This window comes from Lissotriton vulgaris, chromosome 10 (genome assembly GCF_964263255.1).
Source record: "Lissotriton vulgaris chromosome 10, aLisVul1.2, whole genome shotgun sequence".
Lineage (NCBI taxonomy): Eukaryota > Metazoa > Chordata > Amphibia > Caudata > Salamandridae > Lissotriton > Lissotriton vulgaris.
In genome coordinates, this window is record NC_141698.1 from 1,156,224,559 (window position 1) to 1,156,251,980 (window position 27,422).

The 27,422-nt window shown below is 50.1% G+C and overlaps 1 protein-coding gene across 2 annotated transcripts in view; it reads right to left on the minus strand.

Annotated features, from left to right (window-relative positions):
- Nucleotides 1–781: 781 nt before the first annotated feature.
- The window catches only part of LOC147689505 (pyrethroid hydrolase Ces2e-like), a 279,745-nt gene continuing 253,104 nt past the window's right edge, over nucleotides 782–27,422 (minus strand). Inside the window, exons 11-13 of one of the 2 annotated variants that reach the window (XM_086942261.1) lie at nucleotides 14,064–14,207; nucleotides 2,801–2,873; nucleotides 782–1,014 (exon numbers count right to left, since the gene is read on the minus strand). In XM_086942261.1, coding sequence (XP_086798387.1) covers nucleotides 825–1,014; nucleotides 2,801–2,873; nucleotides 14,064–14,207 — 407 coding nt within the window. In that variant the 3' untranslated portion in view covers nucleotides 782–824. The remainder of the gene's footprint in view (nucleotides 1,015–2,800; nucleotides 2,874–14,063; nucleotides 14,208–27,422) is intronic. The other variant, XM_086942262.1, reaches the window with a different exon arrangement.

A 27,422-nucleotide genomic window follows, 5' to 3' on the forward strand; every position in this document is an offset into this window, starting at 1 on the left:
CCCTACTCTCCTACACACTGGACAGTCGTTTCAGACAGTTTTAATGAGGAAATGGTGCCCCCCATGACTCCTTCACCTCTCTCTCGATACACCCAGTATACCTCACTCGAACACGTCTATCTTTCTATCACTCTCTGTTCACACACGTATATCTATCATCTCTCAAGCCCCTCGCACTCCCTCGCCTCACTCCACCTCATCCCTCTACTGGCCGGTGTGGATTAATGGAAGAAAAGAAAAACTGAGAAACTACATTGGAGGAAACAAAATTGGGGAAAACCATTTTGAAAAAATGATCATTTTAAGGAACTGAGACCAAAAACTGAGATGAAAGTCTAACTTTACAACTTTCGGTATTCACAAAGGGCATTTACGAGTAGTAAAGTTAGAATTTTGTCTCAGTGTTGCTCTCAGTTGAACATAAGGCCAAAAATTAAGTTTATCTGAGAGAAAAGTCTAACTTTACTACTCATACATGCCCTTTGTAAAAAAAAAAAAACGAAATTCGTGAAGTTAGACTTTCGTCTCAGTTTACCTTTGTGATTCGGGCCCTTCGCGTGGCACTAGTTGGCTGCGTACACCCATTCCTGAAGGTTCAACATACAATTCAATACTGTAAGCCATCATAAGGGCTGGAATGAGCTGAAATAAGTTAATAAATGTAATATGTTTTCGAACTGGAGCTCAAAATATATATTACCCAGGGCCCCACAAATCCTTAAGCTGTTGGGTAACTACTCCTGTATGTGAATTAAAACAGAATCCTTAGGCAAGCCTCAGCGTAGTTTGAATCTGCTTTTAATGTTAGATTTGCAACTTTTTTATCACATCTTGGCATTAGGTTCTTTTTGCTGTTTTTGAGCTTCCTCTATCATTTTCGGGAGGGTCTGTGTCCAGAAGTCCACCCTGTGGGCCTTCAGCTTTGCGCCCACCTTAGGCTCAAGGTCCAGCGCCAGGTATTTCTCGTCGCCATCATAGAGCGGCCACTCGGGGAGACCATCTCCATTGGGGCTCCTGGAAGGAAAGAGAGGTGTCTGCTGTCACTGAGGGGAAATAAAACCCAAAGAACAACCCCCAAAGAGCTCCTGGAAGTAAAGAGAGGGGCCTGCTGTTACTGAGGCGAAACAACCCCAAAGAACAACCCCCAAAGAGCTCCTGGAAGGAAAGAGAGGTGCCTGCTGTCACTGAGTTGAAACAAACCCCCAAGAGCTCCTGGAATAAAGGAGAGGTGCCTGCTGTCACTGAGGTGTAACAACCCCCAAAGAGCTCATGGAAGGAAAGAGAGGTGCCTGCTGTCACTGAGGTGAAACAACCCTCAAAGAGCTCCTGGAAGGAAAGAGAGGTGCCTGCTGTCACTGAGGTGAAACAACCCCCAGAGAGCTCCAGGAAGGAAAGAGAGGTGCCTGCTGTCACTGAGGTGAAACAACCCCCAGAGAGCTCCAGGAAGGAAAGAGAGGTGCCTGCTGTCACTGAGGTGAAACAACCCCCAGAGAGCTCCTGGAAGGATAGATAGGTGCCTGCTGTTACTGAGGTGAAACAACCCCCAAAGAACAACCCCCATAGAGTTCCTGGAAGTAAAGAGAGGGGCCTGCTGTTACTGATGCGAAACAACCCCAAAGAACAACCCCCAAAGAGCTCCTGGAAGGAAAGAGAGGTGCCTGCTGTCACTGAGGTGAAACAACCCTCAAAGAGCTCCTGGAAGGAAAGAGAGGTGCCTGCTGTCACTGAGGTGAAACAACCCCCAGAGAGCTCCAGGAAGGAAAGAGAGGTGCCTGCTGTCACTGAGGTGAAACAACCCCCAGAGAGCTCCAGGAAGGAAAGAGAGGTGCCTGCTGTCACTGAGGTGAAACAACCCCCAGAGAGCTCCAGGAAGGAAAGAGAGGTGCCTGCTGTCACTGAGGTGAAACAACCCCCTAAGAGCACATGGAAGGATAGATAGGTGCCTGCTGTCACTGAGGTGAAACAACCCCCAAAGAACAACCCCCATAGAGTTCCTGGAAGTAAAGAGAGGGGCCTGCTGTTACTGATGCGAAACAACCCCAAAGAACAACCCCCAAAGAGCTCCTGGGAGGAAAGAGAGGTGCCTGCTGTCACTGAGGTGAAACAACCCCCAAAGAGCTCCTGGAAGGAAAGAGAGGTGCCTGCTGTCACTGAGGCGTAACAACCCCCAAAGAGCTCCTGGAAGGAAAGAGAGGTGCCTGCTGTCACTGAGGCGTAACAACCCCCAAAGAGCTCCTGGAAGGAAAGAGAGGTGCCTGCTGTCACTGAGGTGAAACAACCCCCAAAGAGCTCCTGTAAGGAAAGAGAGATGCCTGCTGTCACTAAGGCGTAACAACCCCCAAAGAGCTCCTGGGAGGAAAAAGAGATGCCTGCTGTCACTAAGGCGTAACAACCCCCAAAGAGCTCCTGGGAGGAAAGAGAGGCGCCTGCTGTCACTAAGGCGTAACAACCCCCAAAGAGCTCCTGGAAGGAAAGAGAGGTGCCTGCTGTCACTAAGGCGTAACAACCCCCAAAGAGCTCCTGGGAGGAAAGAGAGGCGCCTGCTGTCACTAAGGCGTAACAACCCCCAAAGAGCTCCAGGAAGGAAAGAGAGGTGCCTGCTGTCACTGAGGTGTAACAACCCCCAAAGAGCTCCTGGAAGGAAAGTGAGGTGCCTGCTATCACTGAGGTGAAACAACCCCCAAAGAGCTCCTGGAAGGGAAGAGAGGTGCCTGCTGTCACTGAGCTGTAACAATCCCCAAAGAGCCCAGAGCTAGGGTTCAGTCAAGGCTTGTCCACGTATGCTGTGTTTATGTCTTACCCGCTGCGGGCGAAGTTTGCCCACTGCTTCATCATGGTCTTGCTAAGAGCTTTTTCCTTCTCTGTAAAACCACCTGAAGGGAGATGTAAAAGAAGTAAAGTGTTACTGGGTGAACAAACTACAGCAGCAACTTCAGGACAGGGGGACAATCAGTAGCTCAAGTATTAATGTCCTACAGATGGAATGGCTCAGTGTCCTGACCAATAACAATGTCAATCTTCTACCACTGTTCGCTTGACTTCCTGCACATACCTCTGTGCATACCTCTCAGGACATACCTCTGTGCATACCTCTCATACCTCTCTGCATACCTCTCAGCACAAACCTCCGTGCATATCTCTCAGCACGTGCATACCTCTCAGCACATACCTCTGTGCATACCTCTCAGCACATACCTCTGCGCATACCTCTCAGCACATACCTCTGTGCATACCTCTCAGCACATACCTCTGTGCATACCTCTCAGCACATACCTCTGCGCATACCTCTCAGCACATACCTCTGTGCATACCTCTCAGCACATACCTCTGTGCATACCTCTCAGCACATACCTCTGTGCATACCTCTCAGCACATACCTCTGTGCATACCTCTCAGCACATGCATACCTCTCATACCTCTGTGCATACTTCTCAGCATATATCTCTGTGCATACCTTTCAGCACACACCTCTGTGCATACCTCTCAGCACATACCTCCGTGCATATCTCTCAGCACGTGCATACCTCTCAGCACATACCTCTGTGCATACCTCTCAGCACATACCTCTGCGCATACCTCTCAGCACATACCTCTGTGCATACCTCTCAGCACATACCTCTGTGCATACCTCTCAGCACATACCTCTGCGCATACCTCTCAGCACATACCTCTGTGCATACCTCTCAGCACATACCTCTGTGCATACCTCTCAGCACATACCTCTGTGCATACCTCTCAGCACATACCTCTGTGCATACCTCTCAGCACATGCATACCTCTCATACCTCTGTGCATACTTCTCAGCATATATCTCTGTGCATACCTTTCAGCACACACCTCTGTGCATACCTCTCAGCACATACCTCTGTGCATACCTCTCAGCACATACCTCTGTGCATACCTCTTAGCACATACCTCTGTGCATACCTCTCAGCACATACCTCTGTGCATACCTCTCAGCACATACCTCTGTGCATACCTCTCAGCACATACCTCTGTGCATACCTCTCAGCACATACCTCTGTGCATACCTCTCAGCACATACCTCTCAGCACATGCCTCTGTGCATACCACTTAGCACATGCCTCTGTGCATACCTCTCATACCGATGGATGCCTGCTCACCTGCCTCATAATATGCCTGCTCAGCCTGAAGCAGACGGATGCCTGCTCACCTATCTCATAAGAAGCCTGCTCACCCTGAAGCCCGTGGATGCCTGCTCACCTGTCTCATAAGGTGCATGCTCATCCCAAATTGCGATTCATTAAATGCGATGTAAGAGGCCCAAAAAAAGTGCAATTTGGCCTTAAGGAATCGCAAATTACCACCAACTTCAAGTTGGTGGTAATTTGCCATTTCTTTGAAAAATGCACTTTTTTGCATTTTTCAAAGTGCCATGTGGCGCACATACATGCCCTTAGGGGTGCACCCATGCACATTTCAGGGGTGCAACAGGGTGTCTTTTTAACATCCTTGAAATTGCATTCTCAATTTGTGATTCTCTAATTGAGAATCGCAAATTGAGAATGCTTTCCCATTCATTCCTATTGACCTCTAGGCCCATTGGAATGAATGGGGATATATTCCTTAATTGCGAATCGCAATTAGTAATTCGCAATTAAGGAATATGTAGGATTCGCAAAATTATTTGCAAATTCTACATTCATTGCGTTTTGCGATTCTCAAATAGCGATTAGGAAAAAAATCGCTATTTGAGAATCGCAAAACCAAAGTTTCATACATATGGCCCTTAATCTTTTTAAGGACATGTCCCGGAAACAAATGCCAGTCCCCGTTTCTATGGTTTCAAAGACGCTGCAGGTATACTTGAGGTGATGTAACTGCTGGTGCGTGAAGCAAGGTCTTACAATAAACTGACTAGGGAGGTGCATATTCTATGCTTGTATGCACAGTCTTTGTGCAGAAGGTAACGAAAGGCCGAAGCCACACCTTTATGCAGTCCATTTTCAGAGGAGACCAGACGGGCCACAGAGCGCCGGGGGCGAAGTCCCAGTACTGGAACTCAAAAGAACCGCCCTCCAAACCCCCCGTCCAAACCAGGCACCACGGGAGCAGGGCGACACTGAACGATTACAAACCCTGCCGCCAGCAGGCCTGTGCACTTTACAAGACATGTACCCAGGCCGCGACTTCCTCAGAGAGGTTGATTCGAGCTGCCAGGAACCATGACTGTATCTCAGAGTTCAAAGTGTGTCAGGGGGAGGGGGCAGGGATGGGGCGGGGGTGCAGCACGTAGTCCGCTAGGCGCACCAGTCATGGCTCTAGCGATTCAAAGAGCCGCGCAGCAGTGAATGCAGGCTGAGCTCACTGACAGTCTCTGCACACACTTAGGGGGGGGTACATCTCCCGTGCACCACTTATGCGTCATTTTTAACATGGGAAAAGTGACGTAAGGTTAGCACAAGGCGCCTGTAAATAAGCCCCTTAGGGGCATATTATCAAGACCCGCGATAAAATGATCGCCACTTTAACGTCCGTTTTCGGGCAAAAAGCAGCGATATTTTTATCGCACTATCATCAATGACACACTAGTGCGTGTTCCTATGCCTCTGCGCCCGGTCTCTCAACGCCCAGCTTTGCAACGTTAATGACATTCCAAGTGGGCGCAACTGAGTAAAATAACGCGAGAAATGTCGCCAACAGACATTTCTCCAATTATCAGGCTGCACGTTAACCTGCATAGTAACGATGTAAGTAGCGCTAACCCTGCTTATCGCTGGTTTCATTAGGCCTGCTTTTAAACTGACTAAACCATAAAAACCTATGGGTGGTGGATTATAAGGCTGAGATCACCTAGCCCTATCAACAAGGTTTTGCCTATCGCTGTGCGATTATCGCTGGATTTCCAGTGATAATCGCACATTTCGCTGCCATGCATTGCTTGAATTTATATCGCATTGGAGATAAGCGTTGTTGATAGCGCGCTATCTCTGCGATAAAATTCAGCGGTAGCCGGCGATAAGTATCCTCGCGCTAAGCGCGCTCAGCGATAATTATCGCCGGCTGTGGTTTATATGCCCCCAAGTTCTTGCGAGCCGCCGCCGAGGCAACAGACAGACCTCAGCGCGGCCAGCCTGCAACGACTGGACTCGGCCGCGGGCCCTCAGCAATGCCACCCCCTGACAGTCCTTATATTCAAGGCTCTGGAGACGCAATCTGCCACTGGAACACTTAGGATCAAAATTATTATGTGCAGTGACAGTGCAAGAGTATGCGGTTCCCCGAATAGTGAATGACAATTTATTCACACAAGTAAAGAACAAAAAACAAACAATTACGAGCACATTAAGGTCGCTTAGACAATGTTTCAATGCTATAAAGTTAAACGTGAGTAATACAGAAACTGATTCTAGGCGTGTGCTCACGAGATAGTACAGAAGACACAACAGAAGTGACACACCATGTGCATAGCGCCTGGAAGATATAGCTGTGCCCACCAAGCACACGGGACCATGCTCTGTGCCCAATACCACTCCCCATTCTTAGACCTTGTGGAAAAATAAATTCAGTCGGGAGCCACACTTTCAAGTTGGGTGCAATCGACTCATTCTCACAGTGCAGAGCAACATATTGAAACGATGCTCAACACATGCAACAAGAGGTTTGGAGTCTCTAGTAAGGGCCACACTTTGAAGAAAAGATCAACGGAAACACACTCACGATACCATGTTTTCTACTGCCATGATGATTTGGATAACATAAACAACACTTTATCGAGAATCAATAAATGGAGAGTATATTTAAACACCGCCGTCGCCGATCACATATTATCCCCTCTTCAAACTTCCGCTTTGCTTTTTCGATTGCAACTCAATGTAACTTCAAAACACTGAAACTCAGCTCACGGAAACTTTGACCAACACCACCCCGGGTCCCGACATCGCCCCTGCCATCCCCGACAGCTACACGATCCAGAGAAAGGACTGCCCCCATCGCGAAGGAAGAGGAGTTGCCATCGCAAACAAGACCCCCCTCTGACTCTCCACATCCAGCACAAGTGACCCCCAGTCCATCTCAGAACACCTCCACTTCCAGATCCAGAGAAACCCCAGGATCACGCTATGCGGCACCCTCATCTACAGACCGCCGGGACCCAGGGCTGGACTAGCTACCAGGCGGTTTGTTGTGCTGCCGAGCTGGGGGCTAATTTCACTGCGGTGGGGGCTGATTTTGTTGATGGAGACCTGCGTGCGCTTCGAAATAAACAAAGCAAAACAATTGTTTTTCAGCACATGCAGGTCCCCATCAAGGAAATCAGCCCCCACCGCACACCAAAACGCCCGGTAGCCAATCCGGCTCTGCCGGGACCTCACACCTAGTCTGCAACCACCATTGCCGAGGTCGCCGCACCCTACACCATCACCTCCACGGACTACATGCTACTCGGGGACCCAAATTTCCACCTCGACAATGGCCACTACCTCAACTCCACCACCCTCCTCAACAACCTTGCCAACCACAGACTGAAGCAGCTTGTCAACACGCCCACTCACAAAGCTGGACACATCCTCAACCCAATCTTCGCAGGAGGGACAAACATCCACTGCAGCCACACCACCCAGTCCCTCTGGACGGACCACCACTGCGTCCACTTCACCTTCAACACCACCACCGCACCCAACCCCCCCCACAAACACCATGAAGGAACTGGAGCAAGGTTTCTGAGGAACTGCTCAACACCACCCTCCTCCAAGACCCGCCCAGTGCTACGACCGACACCAACGCCGCAAACACGGAACTGCACCACTGGATCTCCTGCTGCACCGACCAGCTTGCACCCCTCCGCCACCCCGCCAAACAGTGCCCTCTGAAGGCTGCCTGGTTCACCACAGAACTACGAGAAGCCAGACGCCCAGAGAAAAACTGGCAAAGTCAGAAAACTATGGAAGCACGGAACAACCACAGGGACACCCTGAAGGAATACCATCAGCGCATAAGACATACCAAACAGACCTTCATAAGAGACAAAGTCCAGACCAATGCGACCAGTGCCAAGGAACTGTTCAACATCAGACAGAAGTTCGTTAAACCCCCCTGCGAAGCCACGGATGTCACGCCTTCCCAGGAACTCTGCGACCAGCTCAGCTCCTACTTCCATCCGAAGATCAAGGCCCTGTACGACATCTTCAGTGAACAAACGCAGGACACCACCACCCCCCACGCCACCGATAATCCTAGCATCTTGACCTGGGACCTCGCCACCGCAGAACACATCTCGGCCACCATGAAGAAAACCCACTCAGGAGCCCCAAAAGACCCATGCCCACTGCACATATTCCACAGGGCAATCGCCTCCATCGCACCTGAACTGCAAATGACCATCAACGCCTCCTTCATGTCCGGCATCTTCCCAGACGTCTGGAAGCGGGCAGTGGTTAAGCCCCTCTTCAAGAAGCCCACACCCGACCCTACAGACCTGAAAAACTACTGGCCTATCTCTCTCCTCCCCTTTGCAGCCAAAGTCACTAAGAGACTCGTCAAAGCCAAACTGACTGCCTTCATCGAAGAGAACTCCATCCTGCAAGCCTCCCAGTCTGGATTCCACAGGAACCACAGCACTGAGACCGCCCTCCTCGCCACCACCGATGACATCCACATACTACTCGACCAGGGACACACCGCGGCCCTCATCCTTCTGGACCTCTCGCAGCCTTCGGCACCATTTCACATAGCACACTCGCAGCCAGACTCCACGGCGCAGGAATACAAGTAGCCGCCCTTGACTGGATCCAATCCTTCCTCTCCGGCCGAACACAGAGGATCGGACTCCCTCCCTTCCTCTCCGAACCCACCAATATCGACTGCGGAGTACCCCAAGGTTCATCACTCAGCCCCACGCTCTTCAACATCTACATGGCCCCCCTCACCGCCATCGTTAGACAACTTGGGCTCAGCATTGTATCCTACGCCGACGACATCCAGCTCATCCTCTCACTCACGAAAAATCCCAAAGACACCAGACTCAGCTTCCAGGAAGGAATAAAGAATGTGGCAGCCTTGATAAAAGACAGCTGTCTGAAGTTCAACTCAGAGAAGACCGATGTCCCCATCTTTGGACCCTGCACCTCCGCCTAGGACAACACCTGGTGGCCCACCGCCCTCGAGAATCCACCCACACCTACAGACCACGCACAAAACCTCGGCATCATCCTAGACTCCTCTCTCTCCATGAACCGCCAGATCAACGCCGTCACCTGCACCAGCTACAACTGCCCGCACATACTCCATAAGACCTTCAAATGGATCCTCCCGACTGCAGAAAGACCGTCACCCACGCACTCATAACCAGCAGAACGGATTACGGCAACGGCCTCTAAATTGGAATCAAGTCAAGTCAAGTCAGAGAATTTATATAGCGCACTACATACCCAGAGGGTCTCAAGGCGCTTGAGGAGGGGTGGGGAATTACTTGTCAAATATCCACGTTTTAAGTTGCTTTCTGAATGCTAGGTGGTTCTGGGTAAGGCGAAGGTAAGTGGGAAGTGAGTTCCAGGTTTTAGCTGCCAGGTAGGAGAAGGATCTGCCTCCCATGGTTGTTTTGTTGATGCGAGGTACAGTGGCAAGGGCTTGGTTGGAAGATCGAAGCTGGCGGGAGGGGGTGTAGAAGGATAGTCGTGTGTTGAGGCATTCTGGTCCGATTTCGTAGAGTGCTTTGTGTGCGTGGGTTAGGAGCCGGAAAGTGATCCTCTTATTGACGGGAAGCCAGTGGAGGTTTTTCAGGTGACCAGAGATATGTTCTTTACGCGGAATGTCTAATATGAGCCTGGCTGAGGCGTTTTGGATTCGTTGGAGTTTTTTCTGGAGTTTAGTGGTAGTACCGGCGTAGAGGGTGTTTCCATAGTCCAGTCGGCTCGTGACCAGAGCGTGGGTGACCGTTTTCCTAGTTTCGGTGGGGATCCAACGAAATGTTTTTTTGAGCATGCGAAGAATGTTGAAGCAGGATGAGGAGACGGCGTTGACTTGTCTGTTCATTGAAATGAGGAATCCAGGATGACGCCCAGGTTCCGTGCGTGGTCTGTCGGGATGGGTGCTTTTCCAAGGGCTTCTGGCCACCAAGAGTCGTCCCATGCGGAGGGGGAGGTACTTAAGATGAGGACTTCTGTTTTATCTGAGTTCAGTTTCAGACGGCTGTGTTTCATCCATTCGGCTACTTCTTTCATTCCTTCGTGTAGGTTAGTTTTGGCGGTGCTAGGGTCATTGGTGAGTGATAGGATCAGTTGAGTGTCGTCAGCGTAGGAGATGATGTTGAGGTTGTGTTGGCGGGCGATGGCCGCGAGGGGGCTCATGTATACGTTGAAAAGGGTGGGGCTGAGTGAAGATCCTTGTGGTACGCCGCAGATGACTTCAGTGGCCTCTGACTTGAATGGTGGAAGGCGGACTCTCTGGGTTCTTCCGGTGAGGAACGAGGTGATCCATTCCAGTGCTTTACCTTGGATTCCGATGTTTTTGAGGCGCTGTAGAAGGGTGCTATGGCAGACTGTGTCGAAGGCTGCAGAGAGGTCGAGGAGGATGAGGGCGACTGTTTCTCCATTGTCCAGTAGAGTTCGAATGTTGTCTGTTGCTGCGATGAGGGCGGTCTCAGTGCTGTGTTTTGCTCGGAAGCCAGACTGTGAGGAGTCGAGGGATTTGTTGGCTTCGAGGAAGGCGGCGAGCTGGTTGTTGACAGCTTTCTCGATGACTTTGGCCGGGAATGGAAGGAGCAAGATGGGGCGGTAATTTTTGAGTTTGGTGGGGTCCGCTGTGGGTTTTTTCCGAAGGGCGCTGAGCTCAGCGTGTTTCCAGCTTTCCGGGAAGGTGGCGGAGTTGAAGGAGCAGTTGATGACGTCTCGGAGGTGTGGTGCTATGATGGAGTCTGCTTTGTTGAAGATGTGGTGAGGGCATGGGTCTGTGGGGGATCCTGAGTGGATGGAGTTCATCAGGCGGATGGTGTCCTCAGTGGAGATTGGGTTCCAGTCATTAAGGATGTTCGAGGGGGGTGAAGGTCCAGCAGATGGTTGGGTGGGTTGGTCTACGGGTTGGTTGTCGAAGCTGTTGTGGATGTCTGCAATTTTGTTGTGGAAGAATGAAGCTAGGGAGTCGCAGAGGGCTTGAGAGGGGATGATGTCGTTGGAGTTGGCCGAGGGATTGGTAAATTCCTTGACGATGTTGAAAAGTTCCTTGCTGTTGTGGGCGTTGTTATCTAGTCGGTCCTTGAAGGCGGTTTTCTTGGCCTTTCGGATCAGTTGGTGGTGTGTGCGGGTGGCGTTTTTGAAGGCGTCCTTGGTGCTGGTGGTTGGGTCTTTTTTCCAGGTCTTCTCAAGGGAGCGGCAGAGTTTCTTGGATTTCTTAAGATCATCAGAACCTTTCTACACAAACTCCAAACCATCCAGAACACCGCAGCCATACTCATCCTAGGGACACCACACCACAAACACATGACCAAACACCTACAAGGCCTCCCCTGGCTCCCCGTCGAGAAGATGGTCACCTTTAAATTCCTCACCCACCCCTACAAATCCCTCAACAACTCTGGACCCAAATACCTCAACGAGAGATTATCCTTCCATGTACCCAAGAGGAACCTCCGCTCCACTGACCTCGCCATGGCCGATGTCCCCCACATCCGCCATAAAAGAGCAGGCAGGAGAGCCTTCTCTTACATCATGGCCAAGACCTGGAACGAGCTCCCTGTGAACATCAGGTGCTCACCGACCCTGCACACAATCAGGAAGGACCTCAAGACCTGGTTCTTCGACTGATCCGGAGCCACTCCCCCCCTAGCGCCTCAAGACCCTCACGGGTGAGTAGCATGCTCTATAAACCCCCTGATTTATTCATTGATTGATCAGCAGCAGAGCCCTATTTTTTGAATTTCTGAACGCCATTGTACACGCAGTGGCATCGTCTTCTGCACTGCTCTGTCCTCAGAGATGCTATGACGAGTGTCAGGCGGTCGTATTCCTTTAGCTGGGTCAGCTGCGAAGCAGAACCTGGGGGGAGCATGAAATAACTATAGCAACAAAACAGGAACAAAAATCAGTGTGTTGACAAACTTCCTACTAGTGTTTCTGACGGAAGTGTGTGATCAAAAATACAGTGCCACGCATCTCAAGCATGGGTATGAAGACGGGCACGATGGAGATGCAATGCCCAGCAGGCTGGCGAATTTCAGAATCAGTGAGCATCAAACTGCATCTCCCCTTTGGAGACGCGGTGAGGCTGCCACAACAGGTGCGGCTAGAAATATAATGCATATTTATAGACATAGTGAACATTTTACCGTAATGCCCTTTCGGTGTCCGTCTGCAACCTGCTCTGAATTTGCTACTCTGAGGGTATGAAACCCACATTAAAAGCAGAACGCAAAGTCTTGCAGTAATGGCACAAAGTGGCCTCAGTTGTGTTTTTCGGGAAACTCTTTCTTCACAAAATTAAGCAAGGCTTGGTCTCCCAAGAAACTGTTCGCCAGACTATCCATTCAATAGGGTAGCCGGTTTGTTACGGCGGCCCACAGCTGCTGTTTGATCTATAGAACACAGCAACAATAAGGGGTGAAAGGGCCCCTCGCTCCTGTGGGCCCCGGTGCCACGCCACCCTCTGCACCAATGGAAGCTACGCCCCTGAGCCCAGTCTCTTGGCATGTGTTAAAGTTTAAGGACTGTAATGCTTTACTAGACCTTTTCCGCTGTTGCACGACAGCACAACTGCTTCACATTAAAATGCCTGCAGCCTAGAGTCATAAGAACAGGCAGCACTGCCTGAAAAAAAATGGCGGGGGGGCAGGGGTCAGTTTTTAAGAAGGCAGCGGACAGCACGGGAAGAAAGTAGTAAAAGGCACGAACAACAACAAGGCACGAACGGGGGGCAGTCTTTGAGAAGGCAGCAGACAGCACGGGAAGAAAGTAGTAAAAGGCACGAACAACAACAAGGCATGAATGGGGGTGGCATTCAAGAAGGCAGCAGACAGCACGGAAGAAAGTAGTAAAAGGCACGAACAGCAACAAGGCACGAACGGGGGGCAGTGTTTGAGAAGGCAGTGGACAGCACAGGAAGAAAGTAGTCTGTACAGTAAAGGGGCCAGTAGCCGTGGAAGGATACAAATGACTGACATGGTTGTCATGAGGAGGGACTAACAAGCTTAAAACCAATCGGAAGGCAGTATTTATAACCTAAGCCAATGAAGAAGATGGGCCGGAGAGTGGGTGGAGCTTCCACGAAGCTTCCACACTAGTGTATACTGCATGCCTCACAAAGCGATGGCAGTGCATTTACGCTGCTACGCTAGGCAAGACCTAAAAAAGTAGGTCGGGGAGGGGTGCTAGGCGTTGTGCAAGGGAGGTGGGAGGGAGAACAGCTGGATGGAAGATCGGGCTGCAAGGGGAGTGGGTGGCACAGAAAAAGCGTGAATCTGTGGAGGGAAATATGTAAGCAATATGGGGACCAAGAATGGAAACAACAAGAATTAGGGAATCTGAGAGAGAAGTAGCAGTTAGTGAATCTGAGAGAGATGCGCACGAATTGGAGAATCGGAAATACAAAAACACAAATGAGGGAAACATACTTAGACATTGCTCTCTACTGAGCCTCAGAAAGTGTCGCCATGTCAGATGTGTCTTGTGCCCTCTCCAGTGTATGTTCGTGCTGAATGAGTAAAATCAAGGTTGCTCTAGGCTGTGCATCGGGTGTTCCAAGGTTCTCTTCCCCTCGATCGGAGACAGCCTCAGCACTTCACCACCAGGTCCTACAGCTTTTCCTTTGAAAAACCCTCAGCAAGGCCTGGGCTGGTTCCAGCTCCTTCACTGTTGTGGATTCTCATCTCCAGAACTTTGCTGCCAGACAAGCTGAACCTTAGCCCCAGGTCCGCTCTTGTCAGGTGTTATGAGGCTGCCTGTGCACCCCCTAAGGACAGTGCACCCCTTTGCCCCTCTCCCCCCACATGAAGGGATCTCTTTGGGACCATGCACCCACGCGATTCCTCCCAGGAGTTGCAGTCACCCACTGCGCCTAAAGTCCCTCGTGGCTTGTATAGAGGATATCAGTCCTGTGAGGTACGTGTTTCCTACCGTTCTTGTCGATATCCATGAATGGGGCGCCAAAGACGAAGGGGACCTCATCCGCGTGATCGGCCTTCACGTAGGGCGGTCTGGAGTCCTGGTACCTAGTAGGGCGATGACTAAACTCGTAGAGGTAGGCTGGAAGGCCAGCATCTGTGGGTAGAAGACATGGGAGCAATTCAGACATCTTGGATCAACTGTTAACCTAGATTTAAACCAGTACTAGTCAGTGGTACACCTCAGGGAGCGCAGACGCAGTGCATTGAGTACCAGCTGCTTCTCCTGAGGGAGGCGGGAGTGTCGGAGTGGAGGCAGAGGTCATGGTGGTGCAGCCTCCTCTTCATGGCTTGAGGTATGGTGACATGACTGTCACATGCCTGATGCACCGGCCGCCTGCCCAAGTACCATTCCACCATTCATTCACATGGAGACATCAGCAGGCCTCTCATGACGTCATGCCTGCCCTGGATCTGTTTTGCTTTTGTTTTGTGATCACACCTATATCTCACCTGAGAAAACTCTATTACACTTATAACTGTCCAACAACACAGAGCCGTAACAAAAGTTACTGTGCAGCTGTTCTTCTGCTGTCCTCCTCCATTGCCGCAGAAATAGGCTGCTTTGCACATTGCACAGCCTTGCACCATGGGGCGGAGGTGAGACTATGCTTTCCATCAGAGGATCTGCACTGAAAGAAAACTCTTCCTTACTAATTCCCAGCCCCATACATACTCAGAAGAATGTCACAGATTGGATGTGTGCTGTGCAATGTGTGGGCTTTGTTGCTGTGCAATGTGCAGGTTTTGTTGCTGTGCAATGCCTTGGATCTGTTGCTGTACATTGCCTGGGATTTTTTAGCTTTGCAATCCCTTTGATTTCTTACTGTGCAATGCCATTGTTTTGTTGCTGTGCAATGCCTGGGTTTTGTTGCTGTGCAATGCCTGAGTTTTGTTACTGTGCAATGCCTGGGTTTCGTTGCTGTGGAATGCCAGGGTTTTGTTGCTGTGCAATGCCATTTTATTTTGTTGCTGTGCAATGTTATTGTTTTGTTGCTGTGCAATGCCTGGGTTTTGTTGCTGTGCAATGCCTGGGTTTTGTTGCTGTGCAATGCATGGGCTGTATTGCTGTGCAATGCCCGGGGTTTGTTCCTGTCAATGCCTGGGTTTTGTTGCTGTGCAATGCCTGTGTTTTGTTGCTGTGCAATGCCTGGGTTGTGTTGTTGTGCAATGCCTGGAGTTAGTTCCTGTCAATGCATGGTTTTTTGCACTGCAATGCCTGGGTGTGGTGGCTGTGCAATGCCTGGGTTTTGTTGCTGTGCAATGCCTGGGTTTTGTTGCTATGCAATGCCCGGGTTTTGTTGCTGTGCAATGCCTGGGTTTTGTTGCTGTGCAATGCCTGGGGTTTGTTACTGTAGAGTGCCTGCGTTTTGTTGATGTGCAATGCCTGGGTTTTGTTGCTGTGCAATGCCTGGGTTTTGTTGCTGTGCAATGCCTGGGTTTTGTTGCTGTGAAATGCCAGGGTTTTGTTGCTGTGCAATGCCTGGGCTGTGTTGCGGTGCAATGCCCGTGTTTTGTTCCTGTCAATGCCTGTGTTTTGTTCTGTGCAATGCCTGTGTTTTGTTGCTGTGCAATGCCTGGGTTTTGTTGCTGTCAATGCCTGGGTTTTGTTCTGTGCAATGCCTGGGTTTTGTTCTGTGCAATGCCTGGGTTTTGTTGCTGTGCAATGTCTGGGTTTTGTTGCTGTGCAATGCCTGGGTTTGGTTGCTGTGCAGTGCATAGGTTTTGTTGCATCTAGCACAGAACAATGAGGGATTCTACTGCATCTAGCACAGAAGAATGGGGGACTCCACTGCCTCTAGTACAGAACCACGGGTGATTCCACTGCCTCTAGTACAGAAGAATGGGGGATTCCACTGCATCTCGTACAGAACAATGGGGATTCCACTGCATCTAGTACAGAACAATGAGGGATTCCACTGCATCTAGTACAGAACAATGGAAGATTCCACTGCATCTATCACAGAACAATGAGGGATTCTACTGCCTCTAGTACAGAACAATGGGGGATTCCACTGCCTCTAGTACAGAAGAATGAGGGATTCTACTGCATCTAGTACAGAACAATGGGGGATTCCACTGCATCTAGCACAGAACAATGGAGGATTCTACTGCCTCTAGTACAGAAGAATGAGGGATTCTACTGCATCTAGTACAGAACAATGGGGATTCCACTGCATCTAGCACAGAACAATGAGGGATTCTACTGCCTCTAGTACAGAACAGTGGGGGATTCCACTGCCTCTAGTACAGAAGAATGAGGGATTCTACTGTTTCGAGTACAGAACAATGGGGATTCCACTGCATCTAGCACAGAACAATGAGGGATTCTACTGCCTCTAGTACAGAACAGTGGGGGGTTCCACTGCCTCTAGTACAGAAGAATGAGGGATTCTCCTGCATCGAGCACAGAAGAATGAGCGATACTACTGCCTCTAGTACAGAACAGTGGGGGATTCCACTGCCTCTAGTACAGAAGAATGAGGGATTATCCTGCCTCTAGTACAGAACAATGGGGGATTCCACTGCATCTAGCACAGAACAATGAGGGATTCTACTGCCTCTAGTACAGAACAGTGGGGGTTTCTACCGCATCTAGCACAGAACAGTGGGGGTTTCTACTGCATCTAGCACAGAACAGTGGGGGATTCTGCTGCATCTAGCACAGAAGAATGAGGGATTCTACTGCCTCTAGTACAGAACAATGGGGGATTCCACTGCCTCTAGTACAGAACAATGGGGGATTCCACTGCCTCTAGTACAGACAAATGAGGGATTCTACTGCCTCTAGTGTAGAAAAATGAGGGATTCCACTGCATCTAGCACAGAACAATGGGGGATTCTTCTGCCTCTAGTACAGAACAGTGGGGGATTCCACTGCCTCTAGTACAGAAGAATGGGGGATTCTACTGCATCGAGTACAGAATAATGGGGATTCCACTGCATCTAGCACAGAACAATGGGGGATTCTACTGCCTCTAGTAAAGAACAGTGGGGGATTCTGCTGCATCTAGTACAGAACAATGGAAGATTCCACTGCATCTAGTACAGAACAATGGGGATTCCACTGCATCTAGCACAGAACAATGGGGGATTCCACTGCCTCTAGTACAGAACAGTGGGGGATTCTACTGCATCTAGCACAGAAGAATGAGGGATTCTACTGCATCTAACACAGAAGAATGAGGGATTCTACTGCCTCTAGTACAGAACAATGGGGGATTCCACTGCCTCTAGTACAGAAGAATGAGGGATTCTACTGCATCGAGTACAGAATAATGGGGATTCCACTGCATCTAGCACAGAACAATGGGGGATTCTACCGCCTCTAGTACAGAACAGTGGGGGATTCTACTGCATCTAGTACAGAACAATGGAAGATTCCACTGCATCTTGTACAGAACAATGGGGATTCCACTGCATCTAGCACAGAACAATGGGGGATTCTACTGCCTCTAGTACAGAACAGTGGGGGATTCTACTGCATCTAGTACAGAACAATGGAAGATTCCACTGCATCTAGTACAGAACAGTGGGGGTTTCTACTGCATCTAGCACAGAACAGTGGGGGGTTCTACTGCATCTAGCACAGAACAGTGGGGGATTCTACTGCATCTAGCACAGAAGAATGAGGGATTCTACTGCCTCTAGTACAGAACAATGGGGGATTACACTGCCTCTAGTACAGAACAATAGGGGATTCCACTGCCTCTAGTACAGAAGAATGAGGGATTCTACTGCCCCTAGTGTAGAACAATGGGGGATTCCACTGCCTCTAGTACAGAAGAATGAGGGATTCTACTGCATCGAGTACAGAATAATAGGGATTCCACTGCATCTAGCACAGAACAATGGGGGATTCTACTGCCTCTAGTACAGAACAGTGGGGGATTCCACTGCCTGTAGTACAGAAAATTGGGGGATTCCACTGCCTCTAGTACAGAAGAATGAGGGATTCTACTGCCTCTAGTACAGAAGAATGAGGGATTCTACTGCATCATGTACAGAACAATGGGGGATTCTTCTGCCTCTAGAACAGAACAGTGGGGGATTCCACTGCCTCTAGTACAGAACAATGGGGGATTCCACTGCCTCTAGTACAGAACAATGGGGGATTCCACTGCCTCTAGTACAGAACAATGGGGGATTCCACTGCCTCTAGTACAGAACAATGGGGGATTCTTCTGCCGCTAGTACAGAACAATGGGGGATTCTACTGCCTCTAGTACAGAACAGTGGGGGATTCTACTGCATCTAGTACAGAACAATGGAAGATTCCACTGCATCTAGCACAGAACAATGGGGGATTCTACTGCATCTAGTACAGAAAAATGGGGATTCCACTGCATCTAGCACAGAACAATAGGGGATTCCACTGCCTCTAGTACAGAAGAATGAGGGATTCTACTGCCTCTAGTACAGAAGAATGAGGGATTCTACTGCATCACGTACAGAACAATGGGGGATTCTACTGCCTCTAGTACAGAACAGTGGGGGATTCTACTGCCTCTAGTACAGAACAGTGGGGGATTCCACTGCCTCTAATACAGAACAATGGGGGATTACACTGCCTCTAGTACAGAAGAATGAGGGATTCTACTGCCTCTAGTACAGAAGAATGAGGGATTCTACTGCATCACGTACAGAACAATGGGGGATTCTACTGCCTCTAGTACAGAACAGTGGGGGATTCTACTGCCTCTAGTACAGAACAATGGGGGATTCCACTGCCTCTAGTACAGAACAATGGGGGATTCCACTGCCTCTAGTACAGAAGAATAAGGGATTCTACTGCCTGTAGTACAGAAGAATGAGGGATTCTACTGCATCACGTACAGAACAATGGGGGATTCTTCTGCCTCTAGTACAGAACAGTGGGGGATTCCACTGCCTCTAGTACAGAACAATGAGGGATTCCACTGCCTCTAGTACAGAACAATGGGGGATTCTTCTGCCTCTAGTACAGAACAATGGGGGATTCTTCTGCCTCTAGTACAGAACAGTGGGGGATTCCACTGCCTCTAATACAGAACAATGGGGGATTCCACTGCCTCTAGTACAGAAGAATGAGGGATTCTACTGCCTCTAGTACAGAAGAATGAGGGATTCTACTGCATCACGTACAGAACAATGGGGGATTCTACTGCCTCTAGTACAGAACAGTGGGGGATTCTACTGCCTCTAGTACAGAACAATGGGGGATTCCACTGCCTCTAGTACAGAACAATGGGGGATTCCACTGCCTCTAGTACAGAAGAATAAGGGATTCTACTGCCTGTAGTACAGAAGAATGAGGGATTCTACTGCATCACGTACAGAACAATGGGGGATTCTTCTGCCTCTAGTACAGAACAGTGGGGGATTCCACTGCCTCTAGTACAGAACAATGAGGGATTCCACTGCCTCTAGTACAGAACAATGGGGGATTCTTCTGCCTCTAGTACAGAACAGTGGGGGATTCCACTGCCTCTAGTACAGAACAATGAGGGATTCCACTGCCTCTAGTACAGAACAATGGGGGATTCCACTGCCTCTAGTACAGAAATATAAGGGATTCTACTGCCTCTAGTACAGAAGAATGAGGGATTCTACTGCATCACGTACAGAACAATGGGGGATTCTTCTGCCTCTAGTACAGAACAGTGGGGGATTCCACTGCCTCTAGTACAGAACAATGAGGGATTCCACTGCCTCTAGTACAGATCAATGGGGGATTCCACTGCCTCTAGTACAGAACAATGAGGGATTCCACTGCCTCTAGTACAGAACAATGGGGGATTCTTCTGCCTCTAGTACAGAACAGTGGGGGATTCCACTGCCTCTAGTACAGAAGAATGGGGGATTCTACTGCATCGAGTACAGAATAATGGGGATTCCACTGCATCTAGCACAGAACAATGGGGGATTCTACTGCCTCTAGTACAGAACAGTGGGGGATTCTACTGCATCTAGTACAGAACAATGGAAGATTCCACTGCATCTAGTACAGAACAATGGGGATTCCACTGCATCTAGCACAGAACAATGGGGGATTCTACTGCCTCTAGTACAGAACAGTGGGGGATTCTACTGCATCTAGTACAGAACAATGGAAGATTCCACTGCATCTGGTACAGAACAGTGGGGGTTTCTACTGCATCTAGCACAGAACAGTGGGGGTTTCTACTGCATCTAGCACATAACAGTGGGGGATTCTACTGCATCTAGCACAGAAGAATGAGAGATTCTACTGCCTCTAGTACAGAACAATGGGGGATTACACTGCCTCTAGTACAGAACAATAGGGGATTCCACTGCCTCTAGTACAGAAGAATGAGGGATTCTACTGCCCCTAGTGTAGAACAATGGGGGATTCCACTGCCTCTAGTACAGAAGAATGAGGGATTCTACTGCATCGAGTACAGAACAATGGGGATTCCACTGCATCTAGCACAGAACAATGGGGGATTCTACTGCCTCTAGTACAGAACAGTGGGTGATTCTACTGCATCTAGTACAGAACAATGGAAGATTCCACTGCATCTAGTACAGAACAATGGGGATTCCACTGCATCTAGCACAGAACAATGGGGGATTCTACTGCATCACATACAGAACAATGGGAGATTCTTCTGCCTCTAGAACAGAACAGTGGGGGATTCCACTGCCTCTAGTACAGAACAATGGGGGATTCCACTGCCTCTAGTACAGAACAATGGGGGATTCTTCAGCCTCTAGTACAGAACAATGGGGGATTCTACTGCCTCTAGTACAGAACAGTGGGGGATTCTACTTCATCTAGTACAGAACAATGGAAGATTCCACTGCATCTAGCACAGAACAATGGGGGATTCTACTGCATCTAGTACAGAACAATGGGGATTTCACTGCATCTAGCACAGAACAATGGGGGATTCCACTGCCTCTAGTACAGAAGAATGAGGGATTCTACTGCCTCTAGTACAGAAGAATGAGGGATTCTACTGCATCACGTACAGAACAATGGGGGATTCTACTGCCTCTAGTACAGAACAGTGGGGGATTCTACTGCCTCTAGTACAGAACAGTGGGGGATTCCACTGCCTCTAATACAGAACAATGGGGGATTCCACTGCCTCTAGTACAGAAGAATGAGGGATTCTACTGCCTCTAGTACAGCAGAATGAGGGATTCTAGTGCATCACGTACAGAACAATGGGGGATTCTACTGCCTCTAGTACAGAACAGTGGGGGATTCCACTGCCTCTAGTACAGAACAATGGGGTATTCCACTGCCTCTAGTACAGAACAATGGGGGATTCCACTGCCTCTAGTACAGAACAATGGGGGATTCTACTGCCTCTAGTACAGAACAGTGGGGGATTCTACTGCCTCTAGTACAGAACAATGGGGGGTTCCACTGCCTCTAGTACAGAAGAATGAGGGATTCTACTGCCTCTAGTACAGAAGAATGAGGGATTCTACTGCATCACGTACAGAACAATTTGGATTCTTCTGCCCCTAGAACAGAACAGTGGGGGATTCCACTGCCTCTAGTACAGAACAATGGGGGATTCCACTGCCTCTAGTACAGAACAATGGGGGATTCCACTGCCTCTAGTACAGAACAATGGGGGATTCTTCTGCCTCTAGAACAGAACAATGGGGGATTCTACTGCCTCTAGTACAGAACAGTGGGGGATTCTACTGCATCACGTACAGAACAATGGAAGATTCCACTGCATCTAGCACAGAACAATGGGGGATTCTACTGCATCTAGTACAGAACAATGGGGATTCCACTGCATCTAGCACAGAACAATGGGGGATTCCACTGCCTCTAGTACAGAAGAATGAGGGATTCTACTGCCTCTAGTACAGAAGAATGAGGGATTCTACTGCCTCTAGTACAGAAGAATGAGGGATTCTACTGCATCACGTACAGAACAATGGTGGATTCTACTGCCTCTAGTACAGAACAGTGGGGGATTCTACTGCCTCTAGTACAGAACAGTGGGGAATTCCACTGCCTCTAATACAGAACAATGGGGGATTCCACTGCCTCTAGTACAGAAGAATGAGGGATTCTACTGCCTCTAGTACAGAAGAATGAGGGATTCTACTGCATCACGTACAGAACAATGGGGGATTCTACTGCCTCTAGTACAGAGCAGTGGGGGATTCTACTGCCTCTAGTACAGAACAATGGGGGAATCCACTGCCTCTAGTACAGAACAATGGGGGATTCCACTGCCTCTAGTACAGAAGAATGAGGGATTCTACTGCCTCTAGTACAGAAGAATGAGGGATTCTACTGCATCACGTACAGAACAATGGGGGATTCTTCTGCCTCTAGTACAGAACAATGGGGGATTCCACTGCCTCTAGTACAGAACAATGGGGGATTCTTCTGCCTCTAGTACAGAACAGTGGGGGATTCCACTGCCTCTAGTACAGAAGAATGGGGGATTCCACAGCTGGCTGTTCAAGTTACCCCACGGTGTGATTAGCGCACTATACAAATATTGGTTGATTGATGCTGCGTGGCTCTGTGTGGCCTCATAGATATGGAGTAAGGCAAGGCAGCGCAAAGAGCTGCGTTGCCTTACTGTGCGTCAAGGAGCCGTGCCACGGGCATTGCTGTGGGTGTTCCCACACAACACCCATGGATTTTGTCCCTGCCCCAGATTTATAAAAATCACGTAAACCTGGGGCAGAGCCTAAACCGAATGCCTCCCCAGAGCGAGCGTAACGAGGAGATATGTTTTCATTTCTTCTTGTTTTTTCCTCTTCCCATGTGTGCTGCACTCTTCAACACACATACAACGAGGAATACACCTCTGTGGATGGTTTTTGTGCAGCAAGGTGCCCCTTCCTGCACATAATCAATCCTGTCAACAACGCAGGCACCCTTGCGCCAGGCACCAAATTGTGCACCTGCGCAGGCTGAAAGGACAGGAGTGCACCGTATCTCGTGAATAGGATGCATTCCTTTCCTTTCAAAGTGGCATAGCGCCGTGCATCAAAAACTGTTGCGGTGCTGCCCTATGCCAAGTTTTGTGAAATAAGCCCCTTGGTTTGTAAAGAATATCACACATCAAAGTACCACAACAGACACAACACAGAGCCTCTTTAACAATGAATTGACTTCGGGCAGCGCTGCACGTCTGTTGAGAGATGTGTCTGAAACCAGCTCTTTTGGTGCTCACTTTATACATACTTTCAGCCCGCCTGTTGGACAGGCCTCGTGGAAGGCCCGCTCCCTCCCCGGAGGCCTCTCCCCCCTGTACTCGGCTGACCCTCCAGGTCTCCGTCTAACACTGCCCTACTCCCTTCACGGGACTCGCTCACCTGCCTGCTTGTGACTAAAGGAATCATTTTTGGTGACATTTCTTCACCCCAGAGCTGGATTTGTAATTTTTTTGTAAACCTCACCCCTTTTTCAGGCCATGAAGTGGTGGTGCTTATGGGTCATGTTAGAACTTGGGATTCAGGTTACAGAGATACGGACCCTGTCCAAGCAGGAACCGCAATCCTACTCAGGGTAAGAGGCACACTAAAAGAAACCCTGTGCTCACCCTTGGGAAGCTTGGCATAGAGCAGGCAGGCATACCTTTTCTGTATTTTCTACTCCTCGTGCTGTGCGGTGCCTCCTGTCACATCTGTCTGGCCAGTGGGTGTGTCAGCAGGTATTGATCGGTATACTTTATCTTTCTTTTATGTACTATGCTCTTATGTTCATTATGTTCAGTGTTCTGTTATGGAAGAAAAGGAGGTATGTTGTATTCTACTTATTGCATATTCTTATGTATGGCTTTACCCACTTCATGCCCTTCTAGTGGAATGCCTCTGCGCTGTGATGCACCATGGCATGTTGGGTGCTGGTTGAAGATAAGCCACAGTTATGATGGGGCGGAGCTGCCTGCAGGCTGCTCCTGGTGGGGCGTGTTCCAGGCTACTTAACATCTTACAATAAATCTACTTGAAGTACCTCAACCAGTCTGGAGTTACTACATAGAGTGATGCTCCAATTCTACTCTCACAACTGGGTTGATGCACCTGTTCCACTACATGTAGACTGGAGATGTGGCAATTTCCTGTGTGAACGTATCTGGAACCACTGCCAATGAACCGGTCGCAGGAGACTTTGATATCTCTGAGTCTCAAGCAACAGGAAGCAAGCCAACAAGCCCCTGAAGATCACTTGGGTTACGAGGCAGAGTCCAGCTCTCCCTCAGCAGGGTCAGAGAGTAGCAGGCAGCAACATAGCAGAAAAGCAGGTCTTCCAGATCAGCAGCACAGCAGAGTGTCAGTCCTCATGGCAGCACAGCAGAGTGTCAGTCCTCATGGCAGCACAGCAGAGTGTCAGTCCTCATGGCAGCCCATCAGAGTGTCAGTCCTCATGGCAGCCCAGCAGAGTGTCAGTCCTCATGGCAGCACAGCAGAGTGTTAGTCCTCATGGCAGCACAGCAGAGTGTTAGTCCTCATGGCAGCACAGCAGAGTGTCAGTCCTCATGGCAGCACAGCAGAGTGTCAGTCCTCATGGCAGCACAGCAGAGTGTCAGTCCTCATGGCAGCCCAGCAGAGTGTCAGTCCTCATGGCAGCCCATCAGAGTGTCAGTCCTCATGGCAGCCCATCAGAGTGTCAGTCCTCATGGCAGCACAGCAGAGTGTCAGTCCTCATGGCAGCCCAGCAGAGTGTTAGTCCTCATGGCAGCACAGCAGAGTGTCAGTCCTCATGGCAGCACAGCAGAGTGTTAGTCCTCATGGCAGCCCAGCAGAGTGTTAGTCCTCATGGCAGCACAGCAGAGTGTCAGTCCTCATGGCAGCCCAGCAGAGTGTTAGTCCTCATGGCAGCCCAGCAGAGTGTCAGTCCTCATGGCAGCTCATCAGAGTGTCAGTCCTCATGGCAGCACAGCAGAGTGTCAGTCCTCATGGCAGCCCATCAGAGTGTCAGTCCTCATGGCAGCCCAGCAGAGTGTCAGTCCTCATGGCAGCCCATCAGAGTGTCAGTCCTCATGGCAGCCCAGCAGAGTGTCAGTCCTCATGGCAGCCCAGCAGAGTGTCAGTCCTCATGGCAGCCCAGCAGAGTGTCAGTCCTCATGGCAGCCCATCAGAGTGTTAGTCCTCATGGCAGCCCAGCAGAGTGTCAGTCCTCATGGCAGCACAGCAGAGTGTTAGTCCTCATGGCAGCCCAGCAGAGTGTCAGTCCTCATGGCAGCACAGCAGAGTGTTAGTCCTCATGGCAGCCCAGCAGAGTGTCAGTCCTCATGGCAGCACAGCAGAGTGTCAGTCCTCATGGCAGCCCATCAGAGTGTCAGTCCTCATGGCAGCCCAGCAGAGTGTCAGTCCTCATGGCAGCCCATCAGAGTGTCAGTCCTCATGGCAGCCCAGCAGAGTGTCAGTCCTCATGGCAGCCCAGCAGAGTGTTAGTCCTCATGGCAGCACAGCAGAGTGTTAGTCCTCATGGCAGCACAGCAGAGTGTCAGTCCTCATGGCAGCCCATCAGAGTGTCAGTCCTCATGGCAGCACAGCAGAGTGTCAGTCCTCATGGCAGCACAGCAGAGTGTCAGTCCTCATGGCAGCACAGCAGAGTGTCAGTCCTCATGGCAGCACAGCAGAGTGTTAGTCCTCATGGCAGCCCATCAGAGTGTTAGTCCTCATGGCAGCACAGCAGAGTGTCAGTCCTCATGGCAGCACAGCAGAGTGTTAGTCCTCATGGCAGCCCATCAGAGTGTTAGTCCTCATGGCAGCACAGCAGAGTGTCAGTCCTCATGGCAGCCCAGCAGAGTGTCAGTCCTCATGGCAGCCCATCAGAGTGTCAGTCCTCATGGCAGCACAGCAGAGTGTCAGTCCTCATGGCAGCACAGCAGAGTGTCAGTCCTCATGGCGGCACAGCAGAGTGTTAGTCCTCATGGCGGCACAGCAGAGTGTCAGTCCTCATGGCATCCCAGCAGAGTGTCAGTCCTCATGGCAGCCCAGCAGAGTGTCAGTCCTCATGGCAGCCCAGCAGAGTGTTAGTCCTCATGGCAGCCCAGCAGAGTGTTAGTCCTCATGGCAGCACAGCAGAGTGTCAGTCCTCATGGCAGCACAGCAGAGTGTCAGTCCTCATGGCAGCACAGCAGAGTGTCAGTCCTCATGGCGGCACAGCAGAGTGTCAGTCCTCATGGCGGCACAGCAGAGTGTCAGTCCTCATGGCAGCCCAGCAGAGTGTCAGTCCTCATGGCAGCACAGCAGAGTGTCAGTCCTCATGGCAGCACAGCAGAGTGTCAGTCCTCATGGCAGCACAGCAGAGTATCAGTCCTCATGGCAGCACAGCAGAGTGTTAGTCCTCATGGCAGCACAGCAGAGTGTTAGTCCTCATGGCAGCCCAGCAGAGTGTTAGTCCTCATGGCAGCCCATCAGAGTGTCAGTCCTCATGGCAGCTCATCAGAGTGTTAGTCCTCATGGCAGCACAGCAGAGTGTCAGTCCTCATGGCAGCACGGCAGAGTGTCAGTCCTCATGGCAGCCCAGCAGTTCTTCTGACAGAGGTTGCTTACAAGTCCAGAAGTGTCTGATTTGAAGGTCAGAGACCTAGGGCCTTATTTATGAAAAGTGACGCATCGCTGCTAGAAAACAGTGCGTCCTCCGTGCGACAGCAATGATGCGTCATATTTACAGTACGACGCATCATGTTGCAAGGAGTTACAGATACGTCAGTATTTCAGACGTATCTGAAGGCGCATAAATGACGCATTGCTGGAGTATGACACAAAAGTGACGCTACTCCATCAATGGCTCATTTCACATGGGCACGTCCCATCTCAATGTGGCTGCGTCAGTCTTACGCCTGCTGTGAGGCAGGCGTGAGATATTAACGCATTTGCATCCTAGAAGTGGCGCAGTGAAATCCTATAGACTTCACTACGTCACTTCTGCGACCCTTTCTTGCGTCGGAACGCCCCCACCCCCTGCATACATTATACCTGGCACAGGTATAATGTGACGAGGGGGTTTACAAAGTGATGCCTCTACCTAGATGCATCACTTTGTATATATGGTGCAACACGGCTCATTTTGTACACCGCTGGTGCGTCACAAAAAGGGATGCACCGTCAGCACAAATGTGACGTATGGGCTCATAAGTAAGCCCCCTAGTACTTATACCCAGTTGTGCCTTTGAAGTGGGGGGGACTTCAAAGAAGGGTCTTTGAAGTGCAGAAACTCCCTTTTTCCCAGCTCAGGCTGCAGGGGGTAATCAGCCCTTTGTGCAGGGGCATGGCCCATTATGGTATAAGTGTCTGCTCCTCCCTCACATTCTGCCCAGGAAGAGCCATCAGAATGCAGATGAGCACTCAGACACACCTAACCTTC